Raw genomic sequence first — 26,838 nt, 5'->3', positions numbered from 1 at the left:
ACTAGACCATGTTTCTCCAAGCCCCATCCAGCTTGACCTTGAATGCTTCCAGGGATGGGGCACCCACAGCTTCTATGGGTGACCTGTTCCCAGTGCCTCGCCACCCTCACGATAAAGTATCTAACCTAAATCTACCCTCTTTCAGTTTAAAACAGTTACCCCTTGTCTTAACACTTCAGGCCCTATTAAAAAGTGTATCCCCATCTTTCTTACAAGCCCCATTTAAGCACTGGAAGGCTGGTAAAGGTTTCCTGGAGCCTTCTCCAAGCTGAACAACCCCAACTCTCAGCCCGTCCTTATAGGAGAGGTGCTCCAGCCCTCTGACCTTCTTCATGGCCTCTGGGGTTTCTCCGTCAGGTCCAGGAGAAACCAAGGAAGAACAAACCCTATCTGACTCAGTTTCTTAGCCAGTGTGTGTCCCCCATGACCCCTTACTTGGTCTGTGCCTAGTTTTAGGTGGAAAGTGATAGGCCCATATTTTCGTGTCTCCCACGCTTGTATGTACTCTTGAAATTTTTTTGGCATGTAGTAATTCTCTCTTCTCGTTATGCTGCGCTTTGCCTAGGAAATATTTCATATATGGCTGTCCCAGGATGTCTCACTTGTCAGATTAAATTTAGGACCTCTTGCAAGTAGAGGGGAAAGAGTAAACAGTGCTTGAGCTTTTGCAGTGACTTCCAATTTTATTTCACTTTGCCTTTCCCAATTTTATTATCACAAACATCATTGAACAAGGGAAGAAGGTATTTGATGTGTTTGAAATCAAGTACTTGGGGCTCTGTCATAATTCGGCATAGACCAGTTACCCCTAGTTTAATTCACAGCTCTGAGGACGACAAGAAGAAGAAGACTTTTTTTTTTTTTTCTTATCTTAAATCCCTCTCTTCTTAATATTTATGAAGAATGTACTTTCTAAATGCATTTATCTAATTGCCAGCTTGGTTCTAAGGTATTGTCTGATAGAGGCATCCCAGTACTTGAGGCCTACAGTCTTCCTGTAGGTCCACTGCAATCCATTTCGTTCAAGACTTTAACCACACCGTACGTTGCTTTCTTTTTTTCGTATCGGCAGAGGCAGCATGGGTTTGTTTGGGGTGGGGGCCAGCGTAGGGGGAGGAATAAAACAAACCAAAAAAATTCCCAATCACCAAAGATCTGTTTTGTACGTGTATTTGTAGTCCATCAGGGCCTGGTTCCAGAAGTTGGTACTCCATCCTGCTGGAATCAAAGCTTGGAAAGTGGGAGTGTCCTAGATGTCCAAGTCTGTTGCATCTCTCTTCATAATCTTTTCTGAATTGGTCCTGGGGGAGGTAAAAGAGAGATGTGTTAGAACCTTTAAATGCTTTCATGTTTTATGGCTTAAATAGGTGACTTTTGTACTCCTTAAAAAATCAAAAAGGAAATTCTGCAATGATAACTGATTTCCTTTAGTGGTTGGTTGTTTTGGTTTTTTTTTCTAGAGGGCTAGACTTTGTGGGGTGGGGGAATCCCCTTTTCTCCACCTTCCTCTCACTGTTTCCGTGTGTGTTACAAATAACCATGCATGTGGGGAGCAATGATTGTTGCACCTAGTGACCCTGCTACCATTTTATTATTTATTCCTGGAGATGTTTACTTAGAGGAGAAAAAACCCCCAACTCTAAATCCCTTAATGTGTTTGCTGTGGAGGAGCCCACTGTAGCGTTATTACCCTTAAAGGGTAAGTTACTGCCAGGGGTTATTGTCTGTATTTGGGTACAGGCAAACCCTGCCAGGTACATAGGAGTGTAACAATAACTGAAGTTGGCTCTGGGTTACATCTTTAAGAACCTGAGGAAAAAAAAGAGGAGTCTGTAATACTAGTACAAGGAGGTACGTGACCAAGTGGAAATCCTCACTCACGTGAGCTTCAGTGTAAAATCTCGGCCAGCTTTTCCTCGTAATACTGGAAGTTCTCTTGAATGTCCTCCCATGGCACGAAAGCCTTTGCTTCCTCTCCTTCCTCCTGTTCCACAAAGTTCTGCCAGACATACTCAAAGTCTTGAGGCTTCATAATCCTCAGCTTGCAGCCAACTGACTTCATTTTTTTCAGGGCAGCCTGCATTTCTGGCTCTTCCCACATGAAGAGGCGCCCTACCATGATTGTCAGATGCAGGTTCTTGTTCTTCTTTAGGGTCTCGGTTATCCGATCAGCACAGGTCACACAGGGACTGGAGGAGACGTACCAAGTGATGTTGTAGCGGAGGCTTGATTCAAACTTTGGTAAAATTGTGTTAAAGAAAGCCATTTCTGCATGGGCGGCAGCGTGCTCATCTTCCAGGTAACCCCGAGAAGTCACTGACTCTTTGCCTTGGGTCTCGACAACATAACACAGGAAGGTTTTGTTCCTGCCTGAGCTGTATTCCACATTCCTGAACTGGAATTTGAAAAACATGGCTGGGAGGCGCTCCCTATAGAAAGTGGAGAGGAGAGAAGCATCTCAGAGGCTGACAATAAAGGGTTATAGCATTTGTTTAGTTCCTGCGTGTGATCTTGGACATCGTTGCATCTACGAAGGCTGCATTTCTCCATGTATTAAAAGGAGATGCCTTTTAACAGAAGGATAAGAATACATTAAAAATTCTAAGTTACTCAGCTAGTTTTGCTGTGTAGTGAGGCTTACAGGCCCGTTCTTACTACCTAGTCTTTTTCACTTCATTTTAACAAACTTGTACTGGGAATTTCAGGTATTGGCATTGAGGTATTTGAAGAGGAGCTTGCTTCTGAAACGTATTTGTTGAGACTATGATACTTGCTGTTGTTAAGGAGGGACAGCACCTGGCATTTTCCCAGTCTTAATGCACCTATAGCCTGAACTGTTCTGTTTTCTAGGCCATTAACATAGTTCTCTCAGGGTGGTGGTGCAATATTAATCTGCAGGACCTGTTGCCCTAAATTGTTAGGATGATGTCTAGCATCGCTAACTAATGTTTTACCCCCAGTGCTTTTGCAGTCTGGATTTCCTCTGAGTAGAGGCAAGCGTGACTGTCTAGTTGCAGTTTTCATGTGTTCTAGTTTTACTCTTCCAGTATCAGTTGAATACAAATATTCAGTAGGATTATGTTGTGATTTTAGTTTAATAAAATATCTGAGATCAAATCTAACTTTGCTATGAAAAAGTGTATTTCCTACTGAAGTTTGATAGCTGTCTCATAGATGCTACTGATAAACTTCAGATATTTTTTAAAAAAAATTGTATTGCACTTCTTCCATTTTGGGTTTCTATAGAAGCATAATCCAAAGTGAATCATCACAGTGAGTAATGTGTTTGCAGTCCTCTTTTCACCCAGACAAGGTAGTCTGCTGTTATTTAGGGAAATTAATAGCAGTCCCTTAAAATACCATGTATAGCTTTTACGCATTGCTGAGTGAAGAGGTCAAAAAGGAAAGCTGTGTTGTCTCATAGTACCTGCTCCTTTCTTAGGAGTACCAGGCTTTCCTGATTGCCCCTTTAGCATCTAACTGTGGAGTACATCAGTACAAGGACTAGTACTTGAAGGATGTTAGGTGGAACGATGAAAAAGATACTGCTGACATCATGCCTTGTGACCCATGAAGTGCTACAAAGGACAGGAGTGAAGACTGCACAAAGCAGTCAAAGTGAAATAATGAACAGCAGTAGGACAGTATTTCATTTATTACACACTCGTAATCTTCTGGCATGTTGTACTCCTCTCATCTGAGCTTTAGGTGGACCTATAACCTTGATATTCCCAGTGAGGCAGTAATGAATCTTTGTAAAACAGTAAGTGTCTTATTCATCCCTGTCTCATCTATAGTCGGATTGTAATGTCAGGCCTCTCCAGGGGGTACACTGAGCAAAGGTCAGGAGAGATTCTCAGACTCTTGGAAAATTTAATTGGGGAGAGCAAAGAGGCTGCAGAAGTAAGTGGCAAAGCATCGTTCTGCTGAAAGGAAAGAACAATTTGTGATGCAACATCTCACAAGATGTCTCCGGAGGTGGTGGAAGTGAACAGTATGGGAAAGAGTGAAAAGAATCAAGATCAGTTTATTATGCTTGTGTAGTAATGTGGGAACTACGAATGAAGGTGCTGTCAGATCACTAGTGGGAAATGCTAGTATGGGACACTGGAAGTGTGGGATGCTTGCAGGTCGGGGGCAGGGACTGTTGATGAAGAGCTGGATCCTATTTTTTTTAAAATTAGTGGAAGTGCAAAGGGTAAGGCTTTGCTAAGTCTGCAAGAAAAGCCCCAAACAGCATGATATTCTGTACAAATTGGAGGGATTGGAATGGGAATGTGAGCAGAAAGACCAGGAAATAGGCATTTAAGAGTTCTGCATGAAATACCTGGCTGCAAATACGTTATGTTCTGTAAGCAAATGGCTTTTTGCTTAGAAACAAATTGGAAATGGTGTGCTGTCTAGATACGTAACTCGGAGTAAATTACAGTGATCATCAGGCTGCTTTAGCTGTGTTATTTTATGGAAAATTGTATTTAAACATTTGAATGTTTAATTCTACTTACAAAGTTTCAGAAATTCCTCTCTGGTACGTGTATTCCATACTTCATGCAGCCAGGAATTTTCTTGCTGCCAAAGTCCTGTGGCACTTCTGGCTTTTGAGAAAGCGAAAACAAAAGAACACCCTCTCTATTTAATTTTTTATGATACTGCTGTAGTATCTGGGGTGCATTTGGGCCTGCTACACAGATTGGCAGTAAAAGGACTGGAGTTACAGTTCCCACTTCTGTTTTGGATTTCCCAGCGCGTGATTTTACAGATGAACGACTTCACTTGGAATATCAGTGTACTGTACCAGCCAAGTGGTGTGAGAGTTGATGTGGTTGGGTTGGCACAGTTGTACTTTGTACTGCGAGAGGAAGTTCATTAGTCTTCTAAATGCAACAAGATGTATGAGTCAAAACAATTTTGTTCACAGAATTGCATCTGCCCTGGGAATATCTACTGTTGCTGTCAGTCAAGGACCACCGTAATTCTTTTCACATATCATTGATCCGTGACAGTGGAAGTTGAGAGTGCTAGTTCAGCTGTAGAAATTTTACTAGAAGCAGGTGTTGAGCCGCTTCTTAAACGATATAATTAAAGCCTTGTATTGTTCCATTCTACATAGATGGGATCTGCACAAGAAGGGATTTAAACAACAGAAAAGCCCGTTTGGGAGCCTTCCATGCTATTAATGTTTTAGCTTGCGGTGTATTAATGAGGGATGAGAAGCAGTAGTGTGGATGCAGACTTTTATTTTGATTAATGAGCAAATGATTCATGGTGTTTGGGTATGATTTGGTCTGTGGTTCCCTAGTTTGCATTGAGAGTTAGCACAAGCCTAGGTAAGGGAAACTTGCACTGGCTTGCACAATTTCTAAACTACCTGGAAAGACTATTTCAGCTTCCTTTTCTTAGCATTTTGACTGCTGTTCCTTTACAGTAGATGACTTAAAGTTTTGCTAGAGCGAGTCTTATTTTATTTGAGATTAATTGTAAGGCTTTCACTGATTTTATTAAAGAGCATTATCAGATTCTAATTTAGCACGGTGCCGCTTATTCCCTGAACTCCTTTCTCTTGTTCTTTGAGACAAAAAATTTCACATGCTTCTGAGAACAGCGATTTTCCTGCTTTATATCCTAGATAATGAATGGTTCTTTGCTAATGATTTAATGATTCTTTAATTAACAATTTCTCTGAAGTCCAGCTACGTTGGGTCTGACATAAGCCACCCGTTGCCTCGTTTCAGAGCTAAGTTTGTAAGGCTACAATAAGTTGTTTTAAAATAACATCATATATTTAAACGTGGCACATCAGAGTCACATGGAAGTTCATTCCTGATTTAACTCTCCTGACCGCAGAGTGGTTACATCAGTGGTGGGATTGAGTCTGTTATGTTTTGATGAACTGTTTAAACAGCAGCAATCTGTTCCAGGATGCTTTGACTCAGAGGTTATTTAGACAGGCCTTCTAGATGGGTTTTATTGCTTATCATCTCAGCGTCTAAGATTATCTGGGATGTTCACCTAAATCTATCCTCCTAGCAACATGGCATATCCATCAGCTTAATAAGTTTCAGGTAAAGAATGTAAACAAAGCTAAGGGCATTTCCCAAGTCTGTAAGTAGCTGGCTGAGAGCTTGGAAAATTGGCTGATCGTGGATACACAGGCAAGCAATGGGCTGTGTGTGCTAGTTAGCAAGAATCTGCTTAATCCCATGTAAACCAGAGCAGGGAGGACGCTTCGGCACAAGTGTGAAGGCTTAGCTGAGTCCTTGCTATGTGACTTCCCAGCAGTGGGGACCTGGGGAAGGTCTCTCTGGTCCTGCAAGTAACTGGAAAGCCCTGTAGCAAGTGGTTCAGCGGGGAGAGAGTGGGCAAGAACAAACCACGTGTACCTTAAGGGTGCATATATATTTAATTGCCGTATGCTGCATAATTTCACCTTTTGAATTACAGCGTGATTGGCAGATGACCCTCATAACTTATTGCGAAGTGAAGTATCAAAATTGTATGGTTTATTTGGGTAGATTAAAACTCTTTGCAAACAATTGAGCATCAAAATACATCCCTGAAACAGCTGTGTCATTAAGCCAACTTCTTTGGAAACTCAAGTTTAGCTTTGAATAGACTGTTTCTGAGTAAATGACTAATTCTTGGCAAGCCCATTTTCCCATGTTTGAATGACAGGTGGTGTACAAATGTTAATATTATCTCTATTTTACCCTTTATTTTTGTTCCAACATTAAGGAGAGATAATGCAAACAAAATGTGCCTAGGAGATGTGAGTTCTGTTCTTGTATTTTCTTGTAGTGGAAGCTTTACTGCTGTAACTTCTAAACATAAAAATTGTGTCATCTTGCCTGTGACTTTGCAATCTATTAAAATATGCAAATATCAGATATTTCAGTGACTAGGCTAATTACTTTTCTGTTGTTGTTTTTTCGTTGCAGTTAGTGAAGTTGGCTTGCTATTTCCCTCTCCAGTGAAGGCATTACAGTCATTGTAAGACTTGCAGATAAGTTTTATGTATATAGAAAGTTTAAAAATTGTTTACAGGCACTGAACTGTCATAATATTCTTAATAATCACCTGTTCCCGCAATAGGATGCAGGTGGTCGCATAGCTCACGGTGTATGGGGAAGGTGAAAGTTGAAATCCTCATCCTCCTCCTTCTCTGAAGGTCATCGTTAAAGGGTGATCTGTAGGGATTTTCTAAATGCCTCAAACCTAATTTATCGAAGGGCTTACCCTGGGGAGCAAAGTGTTTTGTCATCCATTAGGTCACATGGAGATGAAAAAGATAGAAACTTTGAGACAGAAACCTCAATCTGTAAGAATGGTACTGGACTGAGCAGAAGGTTTTGCTGAAATAGGGTAGGCTGGAGGAACAGAGCAGCTGCCCAGTGTGACACTGGCAGTATTGCATGTCAGGTAGGAGAAGAGAGTGAGAACTTCTAATGAGAGAATAAAACTACAGGATTATCTAAAAGATGCTGTAAACAAGTAGGACATAATCTTTAGATTTCAATATTTGTTCAGTGACTAATTTACTATGGTCTTAGGTGGTTTAAAGTGATAAAACACTGTCCTTTGACTTGCTCTTTGACAGCTATTCACAGATAAACGCATGCTGGGCTCATTGATTATAGAAAGCCTGTAACGATCAACTGTAACAGGAACCAAGGATTTGTCACTGCCAGAAGGAGCCTCATTTACACTCTGGGGAAAGTGTAAATAAATGTGTCTGCTTAATTGTCATGAAATGTACACAGATGGGGCTTATATTTATCCAGGATTGTGAGCCAAATGTTGACAAAAAAAGGGGTTAATATTCTTAAACAGAGTAATTACATTCCCAGTATTTTTCTTGTAAGCCAGACTCCCCAGAGCTATAAGGAACAGCTTGAAAACTTGGCTGTGTCATAAGATGCCCCTAATCCAAGGGCTAAAACTGAAATGCAATGTAATTGGATTTAAGTGCTTCCACAGTTGCAGTTATGTGTTTTCTCATAATTCACATAACTGACTTTATTGGCTGAAAATTTGTAAATAATTAGAAAAATTCTAACAGGGATCATAGTAGGTCAAGGCACAGTCTAAACTCACAGCGTACTTAATGAAAGTAAAAATTGCTGGATTTTTCTGTACCTCTTTCAGGGTCCTTTAGGATTTCTGCTTTACTTCCTCATTCTCACCTTAGCCAGCGTATTAGTAATAAACTAATAATCAGAGGAGACTTGGTCCCAGTTCCTACAGGAATTCACCAGATATTTATAAGCGTTTTCCAAATAATATTGTGATGGGGGTGGTATACTCGCATACCAGCAGCTCTGTCATCTCTCATCAGGTGTCTGAGTACTTTCATTTCAAAACCTTAGAACTCTTGTCTTGCTTGGAATCGGGGTATAGAACGTGAAAACCAGCTGGTACCAACTTAACATATGTAGATGCCATATCACAGACATTAACTTGTCCCCGCAAAAGCGTTACCCGAGGCTTCCTTGCATCACTTGCTGCTCTTACTTTAGTCCCTCTGCCCTGGTGCAGTTCCAGCTGTGCAGCTCACTCCTGAATCTCAGCAGGTTAACTTTTCCCGGTTTTACTCCTTTCTGTAAGCACGTCTTCCCTCGTGTTCTTGTTGTTGCCTTTCCGGAGCGGAAAGTCCTGTCAAATTCTGCAATGCCCATGTAATTTCAGCAAATAATTTAATTGCAGGATGACACTAAGAAATTATTTTTCATCCATGATTAGCATACCAATTCCTATCCAGGTTGTGTTTGGCTTAGCAAGGAAGTTTGAAGGTACTGCCCAATTCCTTAGCATTTCTAATTGCAAAGTTGAGTGCTGCAAGGCTGAAAAATCTAACTTCTTCATGGAGATTCATTTTAGTACATCTTAATTGTCTAGAAATTGTCACCGTATGTGTCATTGGTCCAGTGGCTTGTATAAACAATTTTTGGTGTCTTAGCTCCCTTCCTAGCAGAGGGATGTGCTTTTCTTAAAAAGATTTCTTAATTTTTTAATGTCTTGATTTCTTAATCAAGAAATCAATTAATTTCTTGATTTCTTAAAAGTCACTGCTTTAGCAGACGTGTATTATTTCCATGTTTGTGTATGACAGAGACCAAAGGCTGAGAACAGCCCCCTCCTCAAGAAGTTATTTTTTTCAGAGCAGACACGTTTTAAGGAGAAAATGTTTTTTTTTTTCACCCCTGCACAGGAATGTAACCCAATTGTGTGAGATCAGACGTAGGTGCTGTCCTGCCTCATGCACTGTTTTCAGAAATGCCAGCCAAATTGTATTTCCAGAATCTTTCTTCCCAGTGACCGTGTCACAGGCAGATGGATTCCAAGTGGGATTTTAGGGTGTGTGGCCTGAGCTTTACATTTGAGCAGCTGGAAGAAACCGTAGTTTTGGTTTACACACTGGGAACACTGCCTCGGTGGCTGCTAAGGGAGACCAGAGGGAAGCATGACACAGGGCATCTTGCTGCTACTACTACTACTACAACAAACATTTTGAAATGTGTAGAGATAGGAGATTACAGAGGTTTTTTCCTAGTTGCAGCTGTCAGTTACGCCTGACAGTTCACCTTCCTAGTAGATCTCTGTTACATCTGCCTTTTGCAAAGGCCAGACTCGCTGGAAGAAAGGAGCTGCTTGCTGCTTTGCTGTCTTGAAAACTGCCTGTTGTTTTGGTGCCTTTCTGTGAGTTAGGCTTTTTTGAAAGTCAGGCTCCAGCTGTGGGTGTGGAGTGCTTGAAAATGTGGAATTTTAGCTCTCTTGAAAAATCTGTCCCTTAGGTCCATAAAGCAAATCAGCCATAGCAGGAGTATTTTTTCCTAATCCACAGACAGAGAAACTTTCAGACAAGAGCCATTGATCATCCCAAGAAATCAATATTCAGCGCTCATCAAGGGCCAGTACCTACCATCCCGATATCATCAGGCAAGTGATCCCTTTGCAGTCAGTGGGACTGCTCCCACTGTAAGGGAATCAGTCAACACTAAAGAAACAGACCTGCTTGTATAAAACAAAGATTTTTCTGCCTGGCTGGTGTGAATCCATCCTCCGTAAAGCTCATTGAAACTTCTAACAAAACTCCACAATAACAAAATCCGTACTTACACCATTTAAAAATATTCAGAAGTGCACTGGCTGAAGATACCGTCTTTGATTACCCAACATAAGAGCTGAGACAGAGACCTTTGAACATCCCCACTTCACTCTCTTGCACCCTCGTATTTATATCCCAACCTCTTACCCTGTCACAATTTCAAATGGCGGCAGGTCTTCCCGCTTCAACTTCTTCTTCTTTTTTTCCTCGCCTTCTTCTGCATTGTCAGGCTCTCCATTCTGGGTGTTGCTGGGCTCCTCCTGCTTTTCTGCCATCTTCTTGAGTATGGGAGTATTAAGTTATGGCCACTGGGAAAAAGAAAGAGCGATTTCTGAGAGCTCTCGGGGAGAGGAGACAGCAGAGGGAGGAGGGAAAAACAGAGCTGGGAGTTCCTGCACTAGGCACAGTTGTCAGGAGCTAAATACGGAACAAAGCAGCAATGATAGAGGCTGGATGGGGTAGGATGACCCAGGGCTCTCAGATGTCGCCTCCTTCCCTTGCTTTCTCTAGGTCTTTTTAACAGTTCCTCTTGCTCCCCTTTTAATTTAAAACTGACAACTTCACTGTGGGCGGGTTAAGCGATAGATGGAAAATCTTGGAAGCATAGTACCTATTTATCCATTAGTGTGACAGCTGGCAAGATGCAGAGCTGGCAGCTTTTCCATTTATCTTCTTTTGCCAGTTTATTACATTGCTGACTTTGAAGGACCATTGTTTTGGCTTGGGCAAGGGGGGAAAGGGATAATCCCCATTTGGTTTGCTGAGAAATCCCCATTGTTGGTGGATTTGGCCTCATGTTGCATGCCAGCAGGAGTGCTCGGAGGAGCAGGAGACCTGCCTTTCCTTCCACCCTGCTCATCCGTGCAGGGACACAAAACGGGAGCTGAACAGGGTGAAATCTTGCTTGTTGAAGTTGCTGACAGAGTGTACTGGTGTAAAGGCAAGCCAGAACCTGCTCCCACATATTTTAAAGTCAGCTGTATAATTCACAGTGGGACACTGTTTCTGGTGCAGGGCAATTCCGAGTGCACGTACTGAGCATCTACCTGTTGTTCTGTTTTTGTTTTTTTTTTTCTTCTTTTTTTCACTGTTGCCTGAACATTTGAAAGATGCCCAGCATACCAGGAGCGGTAACATGGCTAGGTAAGGGTAACCAGTTGAAAACTGCTGGGCTTAGTGATTCTTGCCGTATTTCTTAGTTTCTTTCATCTTTGCCACTGCAGAGGATGCAGATGTTGAATGAGTGATTGTGCTGGAGCCAAATAATCAGGCAGATGAGAGCCCGTGGTGGAGGTATGATGAGAAGTGAAGTGTGTGGTTATGCTGGTTATAACTGGGACAGGTGTCAGCAGCGTGCTGAGGACAGGCTACTGGAGGCATTCTGCTAAGGTACTTATTGGGGTTTGCCTGGACTAGTGTGGGTGTGGAGTCTTTCATACAAAGAGAAGTGAGAAGGACTATAAAGATTTTATTGACACAAGTTTGGGATGTTTGGTTTGCTCGGCACTGTATCAACCAGATTTCTGAAAGAGGCTCTGCTATCTCAGAAGGATACTCGGGGGTAATGTAGCTTTCACATGAGCTCTTTTTAGAGTTTTATATGTTTGGGCTGGGGGAGTTCTCTTTTCCTTTTTTCTTTCAGGATTATGTGAAATTCTTCCAGTTGCTCACTGAATTTAAATGATGTAAAGTCTGTGTAAATCCCATGTGAGCCAAGCCTAATGAAAACCTGAGTATGATTTTTCTTGGAGACTAATCCTGCTATGCGATGAGGGCGAAAGTAAATGGAAAATGTGTAGCTGTGCAGAACTCATGTTTTAGCCAACGCATATTGGAAATCAAATCTCCAGTATCTTGGGTTCTGCACTTAGTTCACAACCCCGCATCATCAAGATTTGGATAAATATGAAATACTAAGCTAGATTTGATTGAGTGCTCAGTCTGTACTTAGTGGAAAGCCTGCTCCTAGTTTGGGGAGGATAAACCACATTCCATAGAAATCAAATAGGTGTGAATACCTGCTTTCAGGCCAAACTCAGTCTTTGTGATGTTGTTGTAGTCAGCTCTTTAGAGACTCTAGAGGGGTCTGCATTATCACAAAGTGAAATAAATTTTTGCCATGGGGCAGATAATTTATTATCATAGGCAATAAATAATATGTTATCATAGATAATTCATTCTGGCTACTCTCAAGCCCCCTTGTTAACAGCAGCCTGCCTTTCTGTGCTACAGTATCTTTTGTAGCTTTTCATTAGTAACATCACTGAAATGCAGTTGTTCTGGGGACAGAGCATCCCACCCCCCACTTTACTCCCACACTGTTTGCTAGCGATGAGAAGTTGTTTATTTGATGACTGACACTGCTGGCATGGAGAGTATTGTGACAACAGCGGAATCAAGGATTTGACAAGTTCCAAGACATCCTATCCATGGAACACGGATCTTTCATTTTCATGATGCAGAATTTTATTTATCTTTAAGCTCAAAATACTTTTCCTGGAGGGCAGGTGTAGTGTTTTTCCTCTCGCATGGCAACTGTGCTCAAATTCCAAGTCCCCTGTCCAATTACTCTCACCTTTGACATTTCAGCCAGTATTTTTGGGGATGGGAATCCTCTCTTAATGAGTGACAGCTTGTTTCCTTCTTACCCTTATACTTAAAAGAAGCATTTCAGTCCCTCTGACCCACTTTTCTTTATTTTTGGAAGCTCTTGATGGCTAGGGTCCCATCCTTCTTGCAGCCTTTAGCTTTCACTGGCCTGGCCCCTCTGCAGGGTTCAGGGCTGAGCTCTAATCTAATCTCGGGAATGTGGCACTGAGACTCTACCTCAATCCAGCCCTCCCCCAGCTGCTTCGCCGCTCCATCTAGGGCAGTGCACTAAATAGTCATGATCCACCCTGTCGCAGCATCTGCCTGTGCCAAAAATATAAAAGGACACCACCGAGTCGCTGTCAATCTGACATTTTGCGTTAGAGCCATAGGAATGAAAGCTTTGATCAGTTTTGTTTGGTTGGTTTTTAGTGACCCGAGTTTCCCCCGAGGTGCGCACGTGTGTACAAGAGCTTGGTGCGTGGGCCTGATGACTGAAGCCAGTGACGGAAATTTTTTTTCCGTCAGCTAGTTCAGAGAAGGAGCTGGGACACGGGTGCTGAGAGGTGCCAGGGATGCGGTTAGCCTCTTGTGAGGACCTTCCAGTGGCACTTAGGTTAACTGAAGTCATTGCACTTGCCAACCAGCGTTTTTATCGAGGTTCCCCTCTCCCCACTGATTGAATGGCTTATTTAGTTGACTCTGAATTTCATGCTGCTCGGAGTGCCCTGCACGCTGGAATCGCTGTTCAGCTGCTGATGGGGCACAAGAGGTCCCCACGCACGTTGGGTCTTGCGCAGGGAGAATGTGACTCAGTCCGTTGTCTCTTCTTGTTCGCTCCCCCATGGCAAGAGCCAAACCTTCCAGCAGCACCTCGTGGCGTCTCCCCGCACCCAGCAGGCTGGACGCAGCCGGTAGCTGCAGACTTTTCCCTCGTAGGTAAAATTCTTCAGCAGCTGCACCTCGTGTGTGGGGAAACCTCCGAGGTGACCACAGCCCTGCACTGCAGCCACAGGATCGGCCATTGAGCCAACGCCATCTCAGTGGTGCAAGCCCAAGCTGTGGTGTCCTGCCCTGAGCCTGTTCTCCATCCTGTGGCAGATGTGTCCTGCAACATCTGGCGGTCTGTCTGTCTCTGTTTTAAAAGATCTGGCCTCACTGTGTCAGGGTATGGAGGGCAGAACGCCTGAGCAGACCTCGGTGAAGTGATGGGGAAGAGCAGTCCTCGGGGACGCCGAGTCGCAGTAAGATTTGAAGAGCTGTCTGCGTGGGAGCACCGCCAGCGAAGGCGGCTGCTAGCAAGGCAAGGCTGGGCTGACAACCTGTTCTGGGAGCAGCTTTCTAGCTTTGCTGAAGTATTCGATATTAAGATGTGATCCTGCATCCATCCGAGTCCGGAATAGTTTCTCTGCTGACTTTAGAGGCATCTCTGAACAATATGATGACTTTTTCACCCCATCCTAAATCGGTATCTCACAGAGAGAGTACCGTATTGCCTTCACCTGTCTCCCAGGCAGGTTGTCTGCTGTTCCTCTAATTGTCGCAGGAGTTACTTTCCTGAAGTTAAAATGGTTGGTTTCCTCTCCTCATCACACAGGGGCAGTAGAAGAGACCTGGCTGCGACAGTGCTTGCCAGGAAAAGGAGGCTTTTACTGCATTCTCGGGCTAAAGGAACATTTTTTGGATAGATGCAAGAGTGAAATAAGACACTGGCTGTGTGAGTCATGGCTCAGACGTGCTCTCTATTCCAAAGGGACAGCTGGTGGCACTAACAAAACATCTCCCTAGATACATTGTCTGGCAGCAATCCCCCTCCTGCTTTTTCCAGTTGTAACTACCGTTACGTGATAAATAAATAAACACACTGACAGTGATGTGCAGAGGCAGCTTTCCTTTTCTTGGCCCCTGTGGGTTCTCACCTGTCCCTCTCCTCCTGCTGCAGGACCATGCTGCCAAGATTTAAAAGAAGGGGCAGGAAACACTGGTGCAGACACTGCGGCGTCCCATGGGCTCGACCTGGCCAGTGCTCGCGTCCCTCTGGGCAGGGTGGTGGCTCCCCATGGAAGGCACTCCACCAGACCCGAAGCCAGCTGTGGTACCAGCAGAGATAAGCGATGCTCTCACCTCCTTGTCTGCCTTATCTTCACAGCTACAGCCTGGGCCTCCCTGGCTCCTGATCCCCAAGCTTCACACACCCATCACCATGTTGCTGTAGAGCTGGGAAAGAGTCTGTTTTGTTGGCAGTGTCCAATTAATTCAAAGCCCAACTGGAAGTTAATGACACCTCCAAGCAGCACAACCTCTTTCCTGCTGGGCTTCTGCTGCAGCTTTACTGGGAGCAGTTCAAGGGGAAGGTCAGCCCCAGCCATGCCGCAGGTGCTCAAAGTCACAAGAATTTATATTCTGCACCACCCCGTGCTAACGACGGGGCAGTGGGGTTAGCTGCTGGCCCATACTCGGCTCTCTGAAGTTTACATGCACACAGCAGCAAATCCTCTCTAGCATTAGACTGTATTTTAACATAGCTCCAGACATCAGCAAATCAATTAAAGTTCCTTACTGCTGAAGCCAAAGCGTTTTCTGGAACAGCTGGTAAATTATTGAATGAGACAAGGCTTAGGAAAAGACCGGACTGAAAGGCAGCGAGATTTTGTTTATGCACAAATATTGCGTATGCAGCAGCCGTGGATGTGCCCTTTGGGCTAAGATCAAGTGTAACGATCAGTTTAATTTCAAATAGGTCTTTCTGGAAAGACTGGCTGAAGTTTGAAGAGAGGGATCATAGTCAGACGTGGTGATCTGAGAGGTGGCCCTTCTCTAAATGCCACGACCCCATGAAAGCTGTCATGAATGCACAGCCTTTGTCTGAGTCACTGCTTGAATCACGTAGACCGCGACATGTCCTGTCGTGGGTTATGAATGTTCATGACGCTGGGTGGGACGTGGTATCCATTCCACAAGCTAATTTAGCTTTGGATTTCTAGCATCTCTTTGCTTTGGTTTTTTTTCCTCTTCCCTTTGCAACTCGGGGATGGATCCAGGCAAGGGCTACATGGCCACGTGCTTCTTCCAGCCATCGTGTGACCGGGAGCACAAGCCCCGTTAGCCATCACTGATGGGAAACCAGGACCCCTCCAGCTCCACAAAGGCAGAGCCTGATTTTGGTCTGCACTGCACAGTATAACTAATACATTTTCTAGATGACTGACTTTGAAACGTCATTAAAGTTACTGTTACGCAAGGGGGTTTAGTGTATCTGTTTAAATAGCAAATACACTAAATGATGCTTTAAATATTAATACAAGAGGGTGCTTTGCAGAATTTAACTTCGTCAATTGATTTCAAGCTATTATGTATATCATATGTAGGATCATCTGCTGTTTTTGCTGCCTGCAAGAAAATGCAAGTAGCAAAGATAAGCTATTGGTGCACTTGTAGGTGGACTGGAAGGAAGAGGAACTGAAATGTAGACAAAAACATGTCAGCTAGTCACATCGGTTGGGAAAATGGGGAGGGCAAACATGAAAAGATCAAAAAATTACTCTTAATACCAGATTTTCCTTTAACTGAACACAAAAAAAATGGAAGGAGGGGAAAGCCGACTAATTTACGAAAGCTGAGCAAATGTGCATCCATATCTTTAATTTAGACATGTTATTAAAACGTTGCAGGTTTGAACCAGATCTAGAGTCACTTGCCAACTTAAATGTGATTGAAGTAATACTTTTCCCCTTTCCAAAAGGCAGAGCTCACTGTAAAGGCTTGTTCCATCCCTCCTGGCTGCACTAGGTGGCTCTGCTCATCTCTGTTCCTGGTGGCTTTGCTGTGCTGACTTGGAAAGGACAGGCGTAATGATGTTCAGGTGCCCTAAATCATTCTTAAGTCCACTGAATTGAATCTGCAGCCCAGATATTAGCTTCTTTTTAGGAAGAAATAATTTATGTCTTCCTGTCCTTTAGCATGTGGCTTTCTAGAAGACACAGACGAGGCACCGCTGTAAATAAGCTCCGTGGTAACATACAGTTACATAAAGCCCTGAAATATATAGGATTTTTTTTTTATTTTTTTATTTTTGTTAAAGTAGCTTATGATTTTTCTAGTGCTGCTTGCAGTGCTCATGCTTTATAGTCCTGCTCCTGCTTACAGCCACGTCTATTCAATGGCCTGTTCTTATGCAGCTTTTACTCGGGAGATTATAGCAATATGCTTGCAGCAGCAGTCCTGCATAAAGGTGTCCTGTAGCTAGAAGGGAAAAATAATGAATGGGATCAAAATGACAGCACAAGATATATGACCAAATTTTCGAAAAGCACTACAGATTTCACCTGCTCTCAGCTACTGGTATTGGTTTCTCCTGGTCCCAGCTTTCAGTCACGCTGAGCACCCAGCTCTGCCATTGACGTGAGTTGGACCTGAGAATATTCAGCATCTCTAAAAACTGGGCTGGATGTGACTCAGGAGGGACCCCAAACCCAAGAATTAGCTTCCTTACCTTGAAGCTGTGGGTGAGGTATAAGGGAGGAGCCTGTCATGGGGATGCATCCCCAAACGAGCGTGTCTCTGCTCTGAAGGAACCTCTGGGATCTTTAGGCTCAAAACCCATGCAGCCCATTTACTCCTAACGTGCAGCCAGGCACGAGTCTGGCTGTAAATCCCCTGCCCTCTGGAGCCAGAGCACAAGCCATGGACTCCAGAGCAGGTCCCTTGAGCTTTTGGGAAACCAAGTGCCAAACCAGTAAAACAAGAATAACTTGGATTTATTTATTCTCCAAACAAAAGTGGCTTGGTTTTATTAAAAGCAAATGCAATTTATGTTACAACCCCAGCTAAGCCCTCCTACCCCCAACCTTTGCAAGTGTACCCACGCACCTTAATCGACAGTCAGCTGCCAGAAAGAAGATCCACTTACCACTTTTCTTGACATATATTGCTTCTATCGATTAAAAATAATAGTAAGTATTCTTTGTGGAGAGCAGCATCTAAGGTTCAGATCTATCTAAGGCAGTGGCCAGAAAAAAGGATGGACAGGGGCTATCCATGCACCTCTTGTGTCTGGTTCTGTCATGGCTTGGTCCCGTTTCTCTGGAACTACTTAATAATACTTAATATCTGCTTAATAATATTCAGGAATGAAAAGAGTCTGGGATGAGTTACCCATACTGCACCTGACAGACCTGGCATGGGTTTTTTTGCCAGTCATGTAATTACAACCTTCAAAGCAGTGTGAGCAAGCTCTTGAATTTTACAAAGGCTCTTGTGTTTCTGTACTTAAGAAAACATTTTTAAGTGTTTTCTTCAAAGGCACTGTGTTAGTTTTTCTTTTCTGCTGAGGAATAGCACACAGAAGTGGAAAAGAGAAATTTCCTCTTGGGAAAAGCATTTGCATTCTAATCATTGCTGCTTTATCTTGGAGCATGAAACTCAAGAAGTGTGATACTCCACAAATAGAAGTCAAAGTGCCCGGTCTCCTTTCACTAGCAGAACAAGACAGATTACTGCTTGCTCAGTAGCTGACAGATAAAAAGTTAATGGTATAAAGCACAAACCAGGTGATACATGAAAATGAAGCTACAGCACAAATAGCAAAAAATCAAGTAAGTTCTTAAAAATTGGTGTGCATGAGTGAAGGGCATTTTTGTTTGGTCCCAGAAGAGGTGATGGGACTTACCACATGTGTGAACAAGTTCTGCTCTCTGGGGGAATGGTAATAACAGTTTCGAGGGGTGTCCAGGATTGCTACTCTGAATTATGCTGCTGTCATGAGATCCTAATTTGGCTAATGGAATTTGACCTGATAGCATCAAGGTCACCATACAGCTGTAGCCCCCAAACCTCAGCAGTGCTGGAGAAAATGGTTCCCAGGTTAAGGATGGACGGTTACTTTAAAGGAGCACGTGGGTGTGTGATGCAAACCTTTCCTTTACACAGCTGCGATGAAGGTGGGAACAGGAGGCATGTTCTGATGCCTGTCCCAAAACCGAATCCCCCAAATCATCAGATCTTGGTTCACATCAGCATAGGTTAGCTTCACAAAATGCCTTCGTTTCTGTCCCGCTCTTATTCACTCTTTCCTGCTTTTTGCTCAGGGTTGTCCTTCCAGATGCGGATTGTGAGGCAGGTCGCCATGGCCAGCCAGCCCAGGTAAGGCACCATCAGCAGTGCTGCTATCTTGTTAATGCGGTACCAGGAGCACGTCGTGCCTATCGCCAGGACGTCCAAGCACAGGATGTCGATCAGTGCCTGGAGCAGAGAGAAGACGACTCAGGAGCTCACTCCTGGGAACGTGCAGCAGTCTTCCCCACACACAGCTAGAAACCATCCTACTAAAGGTGGTGAGATGGGATAGGAACGGGGCAGGTTTAGCACTGACAAGTTACCTTGAGTGGTCCTAAACCCCACGACCGTGGCTCCGAACTCTAATCAGCGAGATCTGAATGTATCACGCCAGCAGCCAAGACTAACGTTAATATTTTTTTGTTCATTATTGAGTTTTGCACATTAATACACTGTTTATGACGATCAGTGCCCCCTTCTGCTGCTGATGCCTATGCAGGCAGATCACAAACGTGCTTGTCTTAATATTGGTGACTATTATCACTTCACAAACTTTGTAAATGTACCTTTCATCCACAGGGTGACAAAATTCGGATGGAAGCATATATCCTGCTCTGTGCTTCCATCACCTGTGGGCCTTGGCACCTGAGGTAAGTGCTTTTTGAATATAGCACCCATTCAGCTGTGCCTCACCTTCCCGCATATCCTCCTTGTGGGCTCTGCCATCCACAGGGCGTTGTATTTGCTCGATAAGCCCCTCACCGCACCCCCCACCAGGGATGCTAGCTTTGCTGCTTGCTGGCGCCGGGTGTGACTCCCAGAGGGACTTATCTCTAACCCCAAATCCTTAACTAGGAGCTGCAGCAGCTGGGCTATTGACTCGCTGATCTCCCACCCTGCGCTGGCGGGGCTGGCTATCTGCGTGGCAAGAGCAGGGTGAGGGGTGGAAGGGACTGATACCATTGTCTAGACCAGGTGCAGCGTGTACCTGAGCAAAAGCTCTTCTTGCAGCTCTCTTTGCAATTGCACAATGCTAGTTAGAAAATCTCCAAGCAACCCCAAAACCCCTGTGGCAGGGACACCAGCAAACAAGATGAATGGATGGCCAGATACGTTACCATCTTCAGGTTATGTGCGCTGAAGAAGAGGGGAGGCCAAGCCCAGTTCAAGACCAGCTGAGCCCCGTAGAGGCCAAGCGGGACGAGGGCTTTGCTGCTGCAGCCACCCAGGTCATTCCATATCAGGTAGGAGGCATAGCTGTGAAGAGGGAAAGACATTAGTGTTTTGCAGTGAGTAAATCCCTAATACAGACAAAGTCTTTTCATGTGAGATTGTTTTGCAACAGGGATTTGCAGGACAGTCGCATTTGCACGACGGTTGCATCTGTCGCGTACCTGGGTGGCTTGTACGACCTCCCCAGGACATGGCTGGTTTTGGTACGTGGTTACAAAGCTGAGCACAGGCTGTGTCCCTGGCCAAAAGCATCGCCTGCAGTGGGAATCTGAGGCACTCGGCCCAGAGCATGGCTCGGGCTGTACTGCATCGGGTAGGAATAAGCGTACCTGGTGTGCCCTGCAGGTTCGGGTACGAGGGATATCCCAAAAGCAAATGAAAGAGTTTGCAACGACTGCTCTTCTGAGTGTCAGAAATGGCAAGGTGAGAGAGGGAGTAATATGCAAAACTTACCCCATGCCGGTGTACAGGACAGTCCAAGCAACAGGGAATATTTTGCGGGGTGGACACCATGAAGGCTTTTTCAGCTTCTCATACCAAACAGGTATTTCTTTTCGATTAATGAACCAGCCAAGGAAACCTCCAATGTGAGGCAGGACAGTAAAACCAGCAGTATAAGCCCACATCCTTCCTTGGTGGCTTGAAGTAGCCTTTTGCCTGCTGCGAGTTAAAAAATAATAATTGATTATCATTTTAAAAAGACATTTTTTCCTACTTTGATCTTTCAAGCTTTTTCTCTGATTGTCCATATTCCACTTCAGTCTCTAAAGCGAAATCTAAGTATTTAGCGTTGCATTCAGCTCTGCAGCTGGCTGCCCTCTGCCCATCTCCCGATCTCTGAAATAAAGGTAATTATTTCTATCACAGGTACATTTTTCCTGATCCACCCAGCAAAGTAGCTCCTCCCTGGTATTTCATGGCTTTTCATTTCAGTTTGTATTTCAGTATTTGTGTGGCAGGGTTCAGCTAAGGTGGTTGTATTCGTAGAAGACAAGACTGCAGTTACTTTTATCATTCCTCCCCCAAATGCCTAAGCCAGACAGCACACAAACTGTAACGTACGTTCACGGAGGCTGTGCATCTCAGCAGAGCTGTTCTCTCCCCTCTGCATGCTATTCTCAATATGAAAACCCAGACAGATCATCCCGGGAAAACCCCATCCATTCTGACTCTGTCTAATTTTTCACCATGCCTTTATATTTTAAATGAGTCTACAACAAGACAGCATCCTTACAGCAGATTTTAATGAACCTTGTTGAATCCTCCCTGCAGCCCCAGCAGGCGGAGGTGGATTCTCACCTCTGCAAACAGGTAAGCTGAGGCACAACAGTAGCGTCTTAATTTCCTCATGGTCTTCCTCTTGCGTAAAAGGAAGGAACTTTCACTTTAATAATTACGTTATGCTTCCGCGCAAGACAGCTGTGTTCAGGGTAACAGCTAGCATTTCATTCTCTGTCCCCTCTCTTCCCCTGCCGTTATTCTCTGTAGGGCTCGGAACCTGCCTGTCGTTTGTCCTCCTTCCTTTGGTCTCTATGTTTGCCTTCCCTGTTGATCCATTAAGGAATTAAACCCAAATTAGCATTCACCAGGGATAACGCAGAGGATTCACCAGGGGCACGGCAGTTTTGTGCTGTCAGCAGAAGTGCACAGTGCACTTGGGCGAATGCACTTGGCAAGGACTGGCTTTTAGCAGTGCAGGAAGAGAAGAGCAGGCACAGAACATTTCCTCGCCTCGGGAATGGCCCTGGCACTCCGAGCGCTGTTCAGAGACAGGGAGCACGAGGAAGGGACTGATCTGCACAGGCATCTCTGTTCGGGACTTTAATTCACAATTAACGCTTTGCTATATCCTATGCTAATTGTTATTATTATCATCGTGCTATGAAGCATTCATCTTTAGAAACGCATGGCAGCAGTACAAGCCAATTTACACGTCACTGAGGAACAAATACGGCAGACACCGTCTCTAACAATTCCTTTACCAGACAATTTATAGTGCTATTAAAGTGTCTACAGAACCAGAAAATCAACCGAACACTGAGCAAAAAATTAAAGCTGTTAGCCCTTGCTTTTAAAGTCTAAATAAAACAGCACCAGCTGAGTTCAGGTTCCTCTATAGTACTTTGGAAAAGTAATATGGGAAAAGTAGATTTTTCCCTCCTCCCAACCCCTTTGTAGTTGCTAGATTAACCTGATTGACTGCGGAAGCAACTGAGGGTTGAAAATAACACAACACTGTTATAAAACCTTATTTCTTCTTGCAGCTGTTAAGAACTTAACGGGGTAGGAGCTGTAAAGAACCTTACCGTCTCTTACTGCCTTCCTCTCCCTCGCAAAGGAAAAGGGTTGGACATCCAAGGCCAGCTTCTGCCTGCAGTGCGGGTGCTGCTATACAATGAAGAAATTGTTGGCTCAGTTTTACCTAAATAGCAGAAAAAAAAAAGGGTGTGTGTGCGTGCCGGTGGCTGGATGAGATTACACAAGAGAGCCCACGCTGGGCGAGGATTTCAGGGGCTTTGGCGGTGGTTGAGCAAGGGGCGGAGGGCAGGACCCGCTTCTGGTCCAGGCACCGTCGAGATGGGACATCTGAGGCTCTTGGCTGGGGTTGAGGACCAGCATCTTGCGGAGGGTGGCAGAGGAGCACCCTTTCACCCGCCTGCGAGTGCTTTGGGCAGGCAAAAGTAAAAATTAAAGCGTGTTGCGGACAAATGAACAGGGTCATTTCTCACATGGACATCCCCGTTGCATAAGGGATCAGGTCCATAACAGCAGGATTTCCGTGCGTGTTCCATGGATGCAAGCTCTGCTGCTCTACCCCATGCGAAGATCTATCCCAGAGCGTGTCGGTGGCTGTGAGCAGGGCAGGAGGAGCCTGCTGGATGTGCGAGGGTATCCCTGCCGTGCCAGTCCCCCCTGCGCTGTTTTACACAACAGTGATTAACCAGATGCTTTCGGTGGTCGCCCGCGCACTAGCCTTTTGGCTAAAATTCACTGGAAAACACTTGAATCTAAAATAAAGACGTTGCACAAGCATGTTCAATGAAAAAGAAAAAAGCTAGAAATCAATTTCCATCAGTAAGCTGTCTGCAAGGGATGGGAAATGAAACACTAATTTACTTCATTTATGGGTCATTACCTGAATTTCATGGCCAGAAGCAGAATTTCTGGCTCCTAGCAGAATGCAATATAACTGTTATAACACAGAATCAATGAGATCTTCTGTTTTATTGGGCTCAGAAGGAAATTATTTTTTGTGGGAGGAGGAAAGAAAGTAAAAAACGATGTAAAGGGACAGATTTTCAGCTAGCATAAATCAATGCACTGCTATTGCAGTGGTGTGTTTATACAGTGTAATTGCCACTTTGAAATAACAGATGCAGCACTCATTAATCAAGCTGTAGCCATCCGCGTATTCCTTCAGAGTCCGTTGCTATTTGCGATCGGAAACTTCTGTCGTGCAACGATGCGGCTACTATATGTGACTGGATGGTTTCCGTTGCAGTTGGCCACTTCTCGGCTGAAGCGGTCGTGGTGCAGATCGCTGGGTAGCAAAACCTTCCCCAGGCTTAGGCAACTTGGTCAGGAAGCAAACAATTCCACATTTTTTAGCTGGTAAGTATTTCTCTCCCCAGGCTTGAGCACAAACCCACGATTACCAGTTTGCTTGACATGTAGCAGTTGTATTCCCAGGCTGGTCTAGGGTGTAATAATGCTGGAAGAATTAAAAACTAAGGGACAAATCACGTGGATCTCGGTGAATCTGTGAAGCTGGGATGCTGCTGCGTGACTGGGGAATAGCAGGTGCAAAGAAGAAAAAAATAGCAGAGGTGATTACAGGCCTAAAAGTCAGGTATCGGTCCTAGACGAGCTTTAGAGCAAAGAAAGGGGTAAAGGTATGAAGGTTATGAAGGATGTGAAAGGATATGGAGGTGTGTGGATATAAGAGGATATGGAGATGGGTGGAAAAATGGGATAATACATAACAAATTTGCCCAAAGTGGATGACAGCAGGTGGACGCCATTGCCTGGGCAGGTGTCTGTGCCCTGGGCAAGAAGATACGGTCCCCCTGGCTTGTCTGAAGGCCAGAAGAGGCCCTGCTACGGGGTTCAGTAGGTGGTCATTGAGCTGAAGATGCTGGCAGATGGCAGCAGGGCTGCTGGGCAGCGGGAGGGGGGCAGAAAGGCAAGGACCAGGTCTGGGAAGTCTTGTGGCACCAGCCAGGGATCAGTACTGGGAGCCAGGGTGGTTTCAGATCTACTACAAGGACGTGCGTGGACACGGTGACAGAGCCAGGCGTGTGTGCGTGCCCCATCCTGCGTGTGAGCACACGCCGTGGGCTGGGGGGGGAGAGTCCTGCAAGAATCCGGAAAGAGTTTCTCTATCACAATATTGGTTTTCCTCTGTTACCTCAGATTTATGTCTCAATATTTCTGGTTTGAATCATTTTACAGTAATACAAGATGAGGTAATACTACCTCTTGGTAAAATGTTTTCGATCCTGTGTCTTGGTATGCTTCGGATTATTCAAGTAATATTACTGCTGGGTTTTCGGATGGCTGCCATATCGCTGCAATGTGTTTTCGTGAAAAAAAAAAAAAAAAAAGACATGGGGGAACTGAGTTACACAACTGTTTGTTTTCTTCTTCTTAGCAACCTTTGCACGTTGTCCCAAGAGGTTCTCAGTCTATGCAAGATTAATTGCCCAAATATAAAAGCCCTGTTAACCTGAATATATTATTGAAAAACAGCATATTTCAATCTGCCCTAGTTTTGAAAATAGAGATGCCGGGTCAGCTCCTGGCATAAATCTGCAGTGCTCCTCGGAAGCCAGCGGAGCTTCTCTGATTTACATAGGCAATAAACTCGTCCTGTGGCACTGAGGAGAGCGTGAGCATGCCCGCCGTGTGCCACAAAGGACACGGCCGTGGCCGAGGAGGAGCCTCCGTGGCCGTCACCTTCTCCTGAGCAACTCCAACGTGCCAGCCTCGACACTGCAGAATAAAACATTGCATTTCTCTCTCTGAAAAGCCATTTTTCAAAGATTAAAAATCCCCTAGTTTTATTTCTAATGAATAAAAGCTTGTCTTTTAAAAGTTTTCAGTTATGTTGAAATAAAAATTCTGGGTAATATGAAATGCTGTAGGAATTTCCAGCTGGTCAATTGGTTTTTTTCTGCCTGGGCTGAAGTGGCCCTGGGCTGGCCAGTGGCTCCCAGTCCCTCAGAACTTGGATGTGGATGGCTGAGTTGAACTTGAATTCAACTTGAAATTCAACCGCTTGAATTTCCACAATCTGTCCGCTAGAGGGGATTTTAAAACAGATCTTTTTGGGGAGTAAAGTCCAGTTTTCAGTGTGTTACCGGGTGCTGCCCGCAGGACACCGCTGCGTCTGGATGCGCCGGGGCACTGGCTCCGCTGTAAGGCGCAAGATGCTGTCTCGGTGCTGGCTGATGACAGCTAATTGCAGGAATAAATTCGGTTGGGAGGTGAAGAGCAGAAAAAAAACTCCTTAATTTTTTAGGGCTCAGCCTTTGATTTCCCTCTGCCCGCGGGGAGGACCGGGTGCACCCCAGCTGCGGGGCTCGCCTGGCTCCCCCGGGGCTGGGGTCTCTGCATCCCAGTGGTCAAGCTGGAAGCTCCGGCTGAGTTTTGAGGGAAATGTTGGATGTTGGACCTTGCCGTGGGGCTGGTTGGTTGTCGGCAGCAGGGCCGGTGAGGGCTGGCGTGCGGAACTGCCTGCAGGCGATAACCGCCGGGGGGAATGCTTTGCTCTTATCTGCACGCAGAAGTTGCACCTCAGTAGCCAAAAGAATAAATTTTAACGGACACGGTTCAACGCCTTCTTTCATGTTAGGAGTAGCTTAGTGTGGGGACAGGCAGATGATTGCAAGCAATTAGGTTATGCAGCTTAACAAATTACCGCTCTCTAGCTGAGCCTTTTTAATTAACCACATGCACAGACCCAGCCCAGCACTAACGTGACATAAAATATTTTGCCTTCAACTGCCGTGACCAGTCATACCAGCTTTACCGGAGTCCTTGTTAGCACTAATTGTGACCTGCAGCAGACTAAGCTGCGAGAGCATGAAATTCTGGTACCCCTGACCATGCCGTGCTGTGTCGTCCACTGGTACTGCCTGGTGCACGTAGGATGCTGGGCTGCTGGCACGGCCAGGATGCTACCTGGGGATGCCAAGGGCTGGATTTTTGTCTCAGGACTTAGCCCTTGCCTCAGCCAAAAAAAAACCAAAACCAAAACAACAAACCAAGCTGCAGAAATGACACAAAGCCACTGGCAGGGTGCTGTATTGCAGTGGGTGAAGTGTTATCACAACTCGGCTGCTTAGTTCTGTGGTTGCATGATCACAACCCTTGTATTAATGTCAGGCGGGGGGATCAGGTTTAAAGTGAGCCAGAAAAATAGTGTTCACAAAGGATTTTCTAATGCCTTAATATAGAAGTTTAAAATGCTTTTCAAGGTCTTTCCACCATGCAGAGTTAATTGAGAAAAGCTATTGCAGTGTCAAATGATGCTCTCACTTAAATCAAGTTCACTTTCATGTGCTGATGTGCCCTAAATTACCCTGGTGCAGTTTTCCAGCCAGGCAAGGCTTTGTAGTGAGGGCATGACGCTCACCAGTTATGAAAAAATTGAGGAGAGGGTTTTCCTGCTGGGACTTTCAGAGGAAAACCAGAAACTGAGGGGCAGCGCTTACCACCCTGAGGTCTTAAAAAAGCAGCAGGTGACCTCTGGACCCTTAACTGTGCTTTCTGTGACCGTAAGAAAAACTTGGGGATGTTTCCCCACCCAGGTGGTTCAGGCAGTGAACTGGGAAAAGGCGGCAAGCGCTGGTCACAGG

The 26,838-nt window shown here is 44.8% G+C and overlaps 1 protein-coding gene and 3 long non-coding RNA genes across 4 annotated transcripts in view; 3 read left to right on the top strand and 1 right to left on the bottom strand.

Moving 5' to 3' along the window:
* Positions 1 to 864: 864 nt before the first annotated feature.
* On the bottom strand, positions 865 to 22,373 carry APOBEC2 (apolipoprotein B mRNA editing enzyme catalytic subunit 2). The gene is given in 6 exon segments (XM_037410197.1): positions 865 to 1,301; positions 1,882 to 2,429; positions 10,250 to 10,410; positions 19,864 to 20,002; positions 20,432 to 20,638; positions 22,285 to 22,373. Coding segments are annotated over 4 exon segments (1,014 nt in total). The 5' UTR covers positions 20,605 to 20,638; positions 22,285 to 22,373; the 3' UTR covers positions 865 to 1,301; positions 1,882 to 1,888.
* LOC119158379 lies at positions 10,387 to 18,437 on the top strand. The gene is made up of 2 exons (XR_005107851.1): positions 10,387 to 11,491; positions 14,634 to 18,437. It is a non-coding gene; the product is annotated as an uncharacterized LOC119158379 (long non-coding RNA).
* On the top strand, positions 18,938 to 19,911 carry LOC119158378. Its single transcript, XR_005107850.1, has 2 exons — positions 18,938 to 19,395; positions 19,757 to 19,911. It is a non-coding gene; the product is annotated as an uncharacterized LOC119158378 (long non-coding RNA).
* LOC119158375 overlaps positions 20,645 to 26,838 on the top strand; it is a 14,298-nt gene continuing 8,104 nt past the window's right edge. The window contains exons 1-2 of the long non-coding RNA XR_005107847.1: positions 20,645 to 21,289; positions 22,243 to 23,590. This is a non-coding gene — a long non-coding RNA (uncharacterized LOC119158375). The remainder of the gene's footprint in view (positions 21,290 to 22,242; positions 23,591 to 26,838) is intronic.

This window comes from Falco rusticolus, chromosome 17, assembly GCF_015220075.1.
Source record: "Falco rusticolus isolate bFalRus1 chromosome 17, bFalRus1.pri, whole genome shotgun sequence".
In the NCBI taxonomy this organism is placed as follows: Eukaryota; Metazoa; Chordata; class Aves; order Falconiformes; family Falconidae; genus Falco; species Falco rusticolus.
The sequence above is the reverse complement of the archived record's forward strand: the minus strand, read 5'-3'. Positions and strand labels throughout refer to the sequence as shown.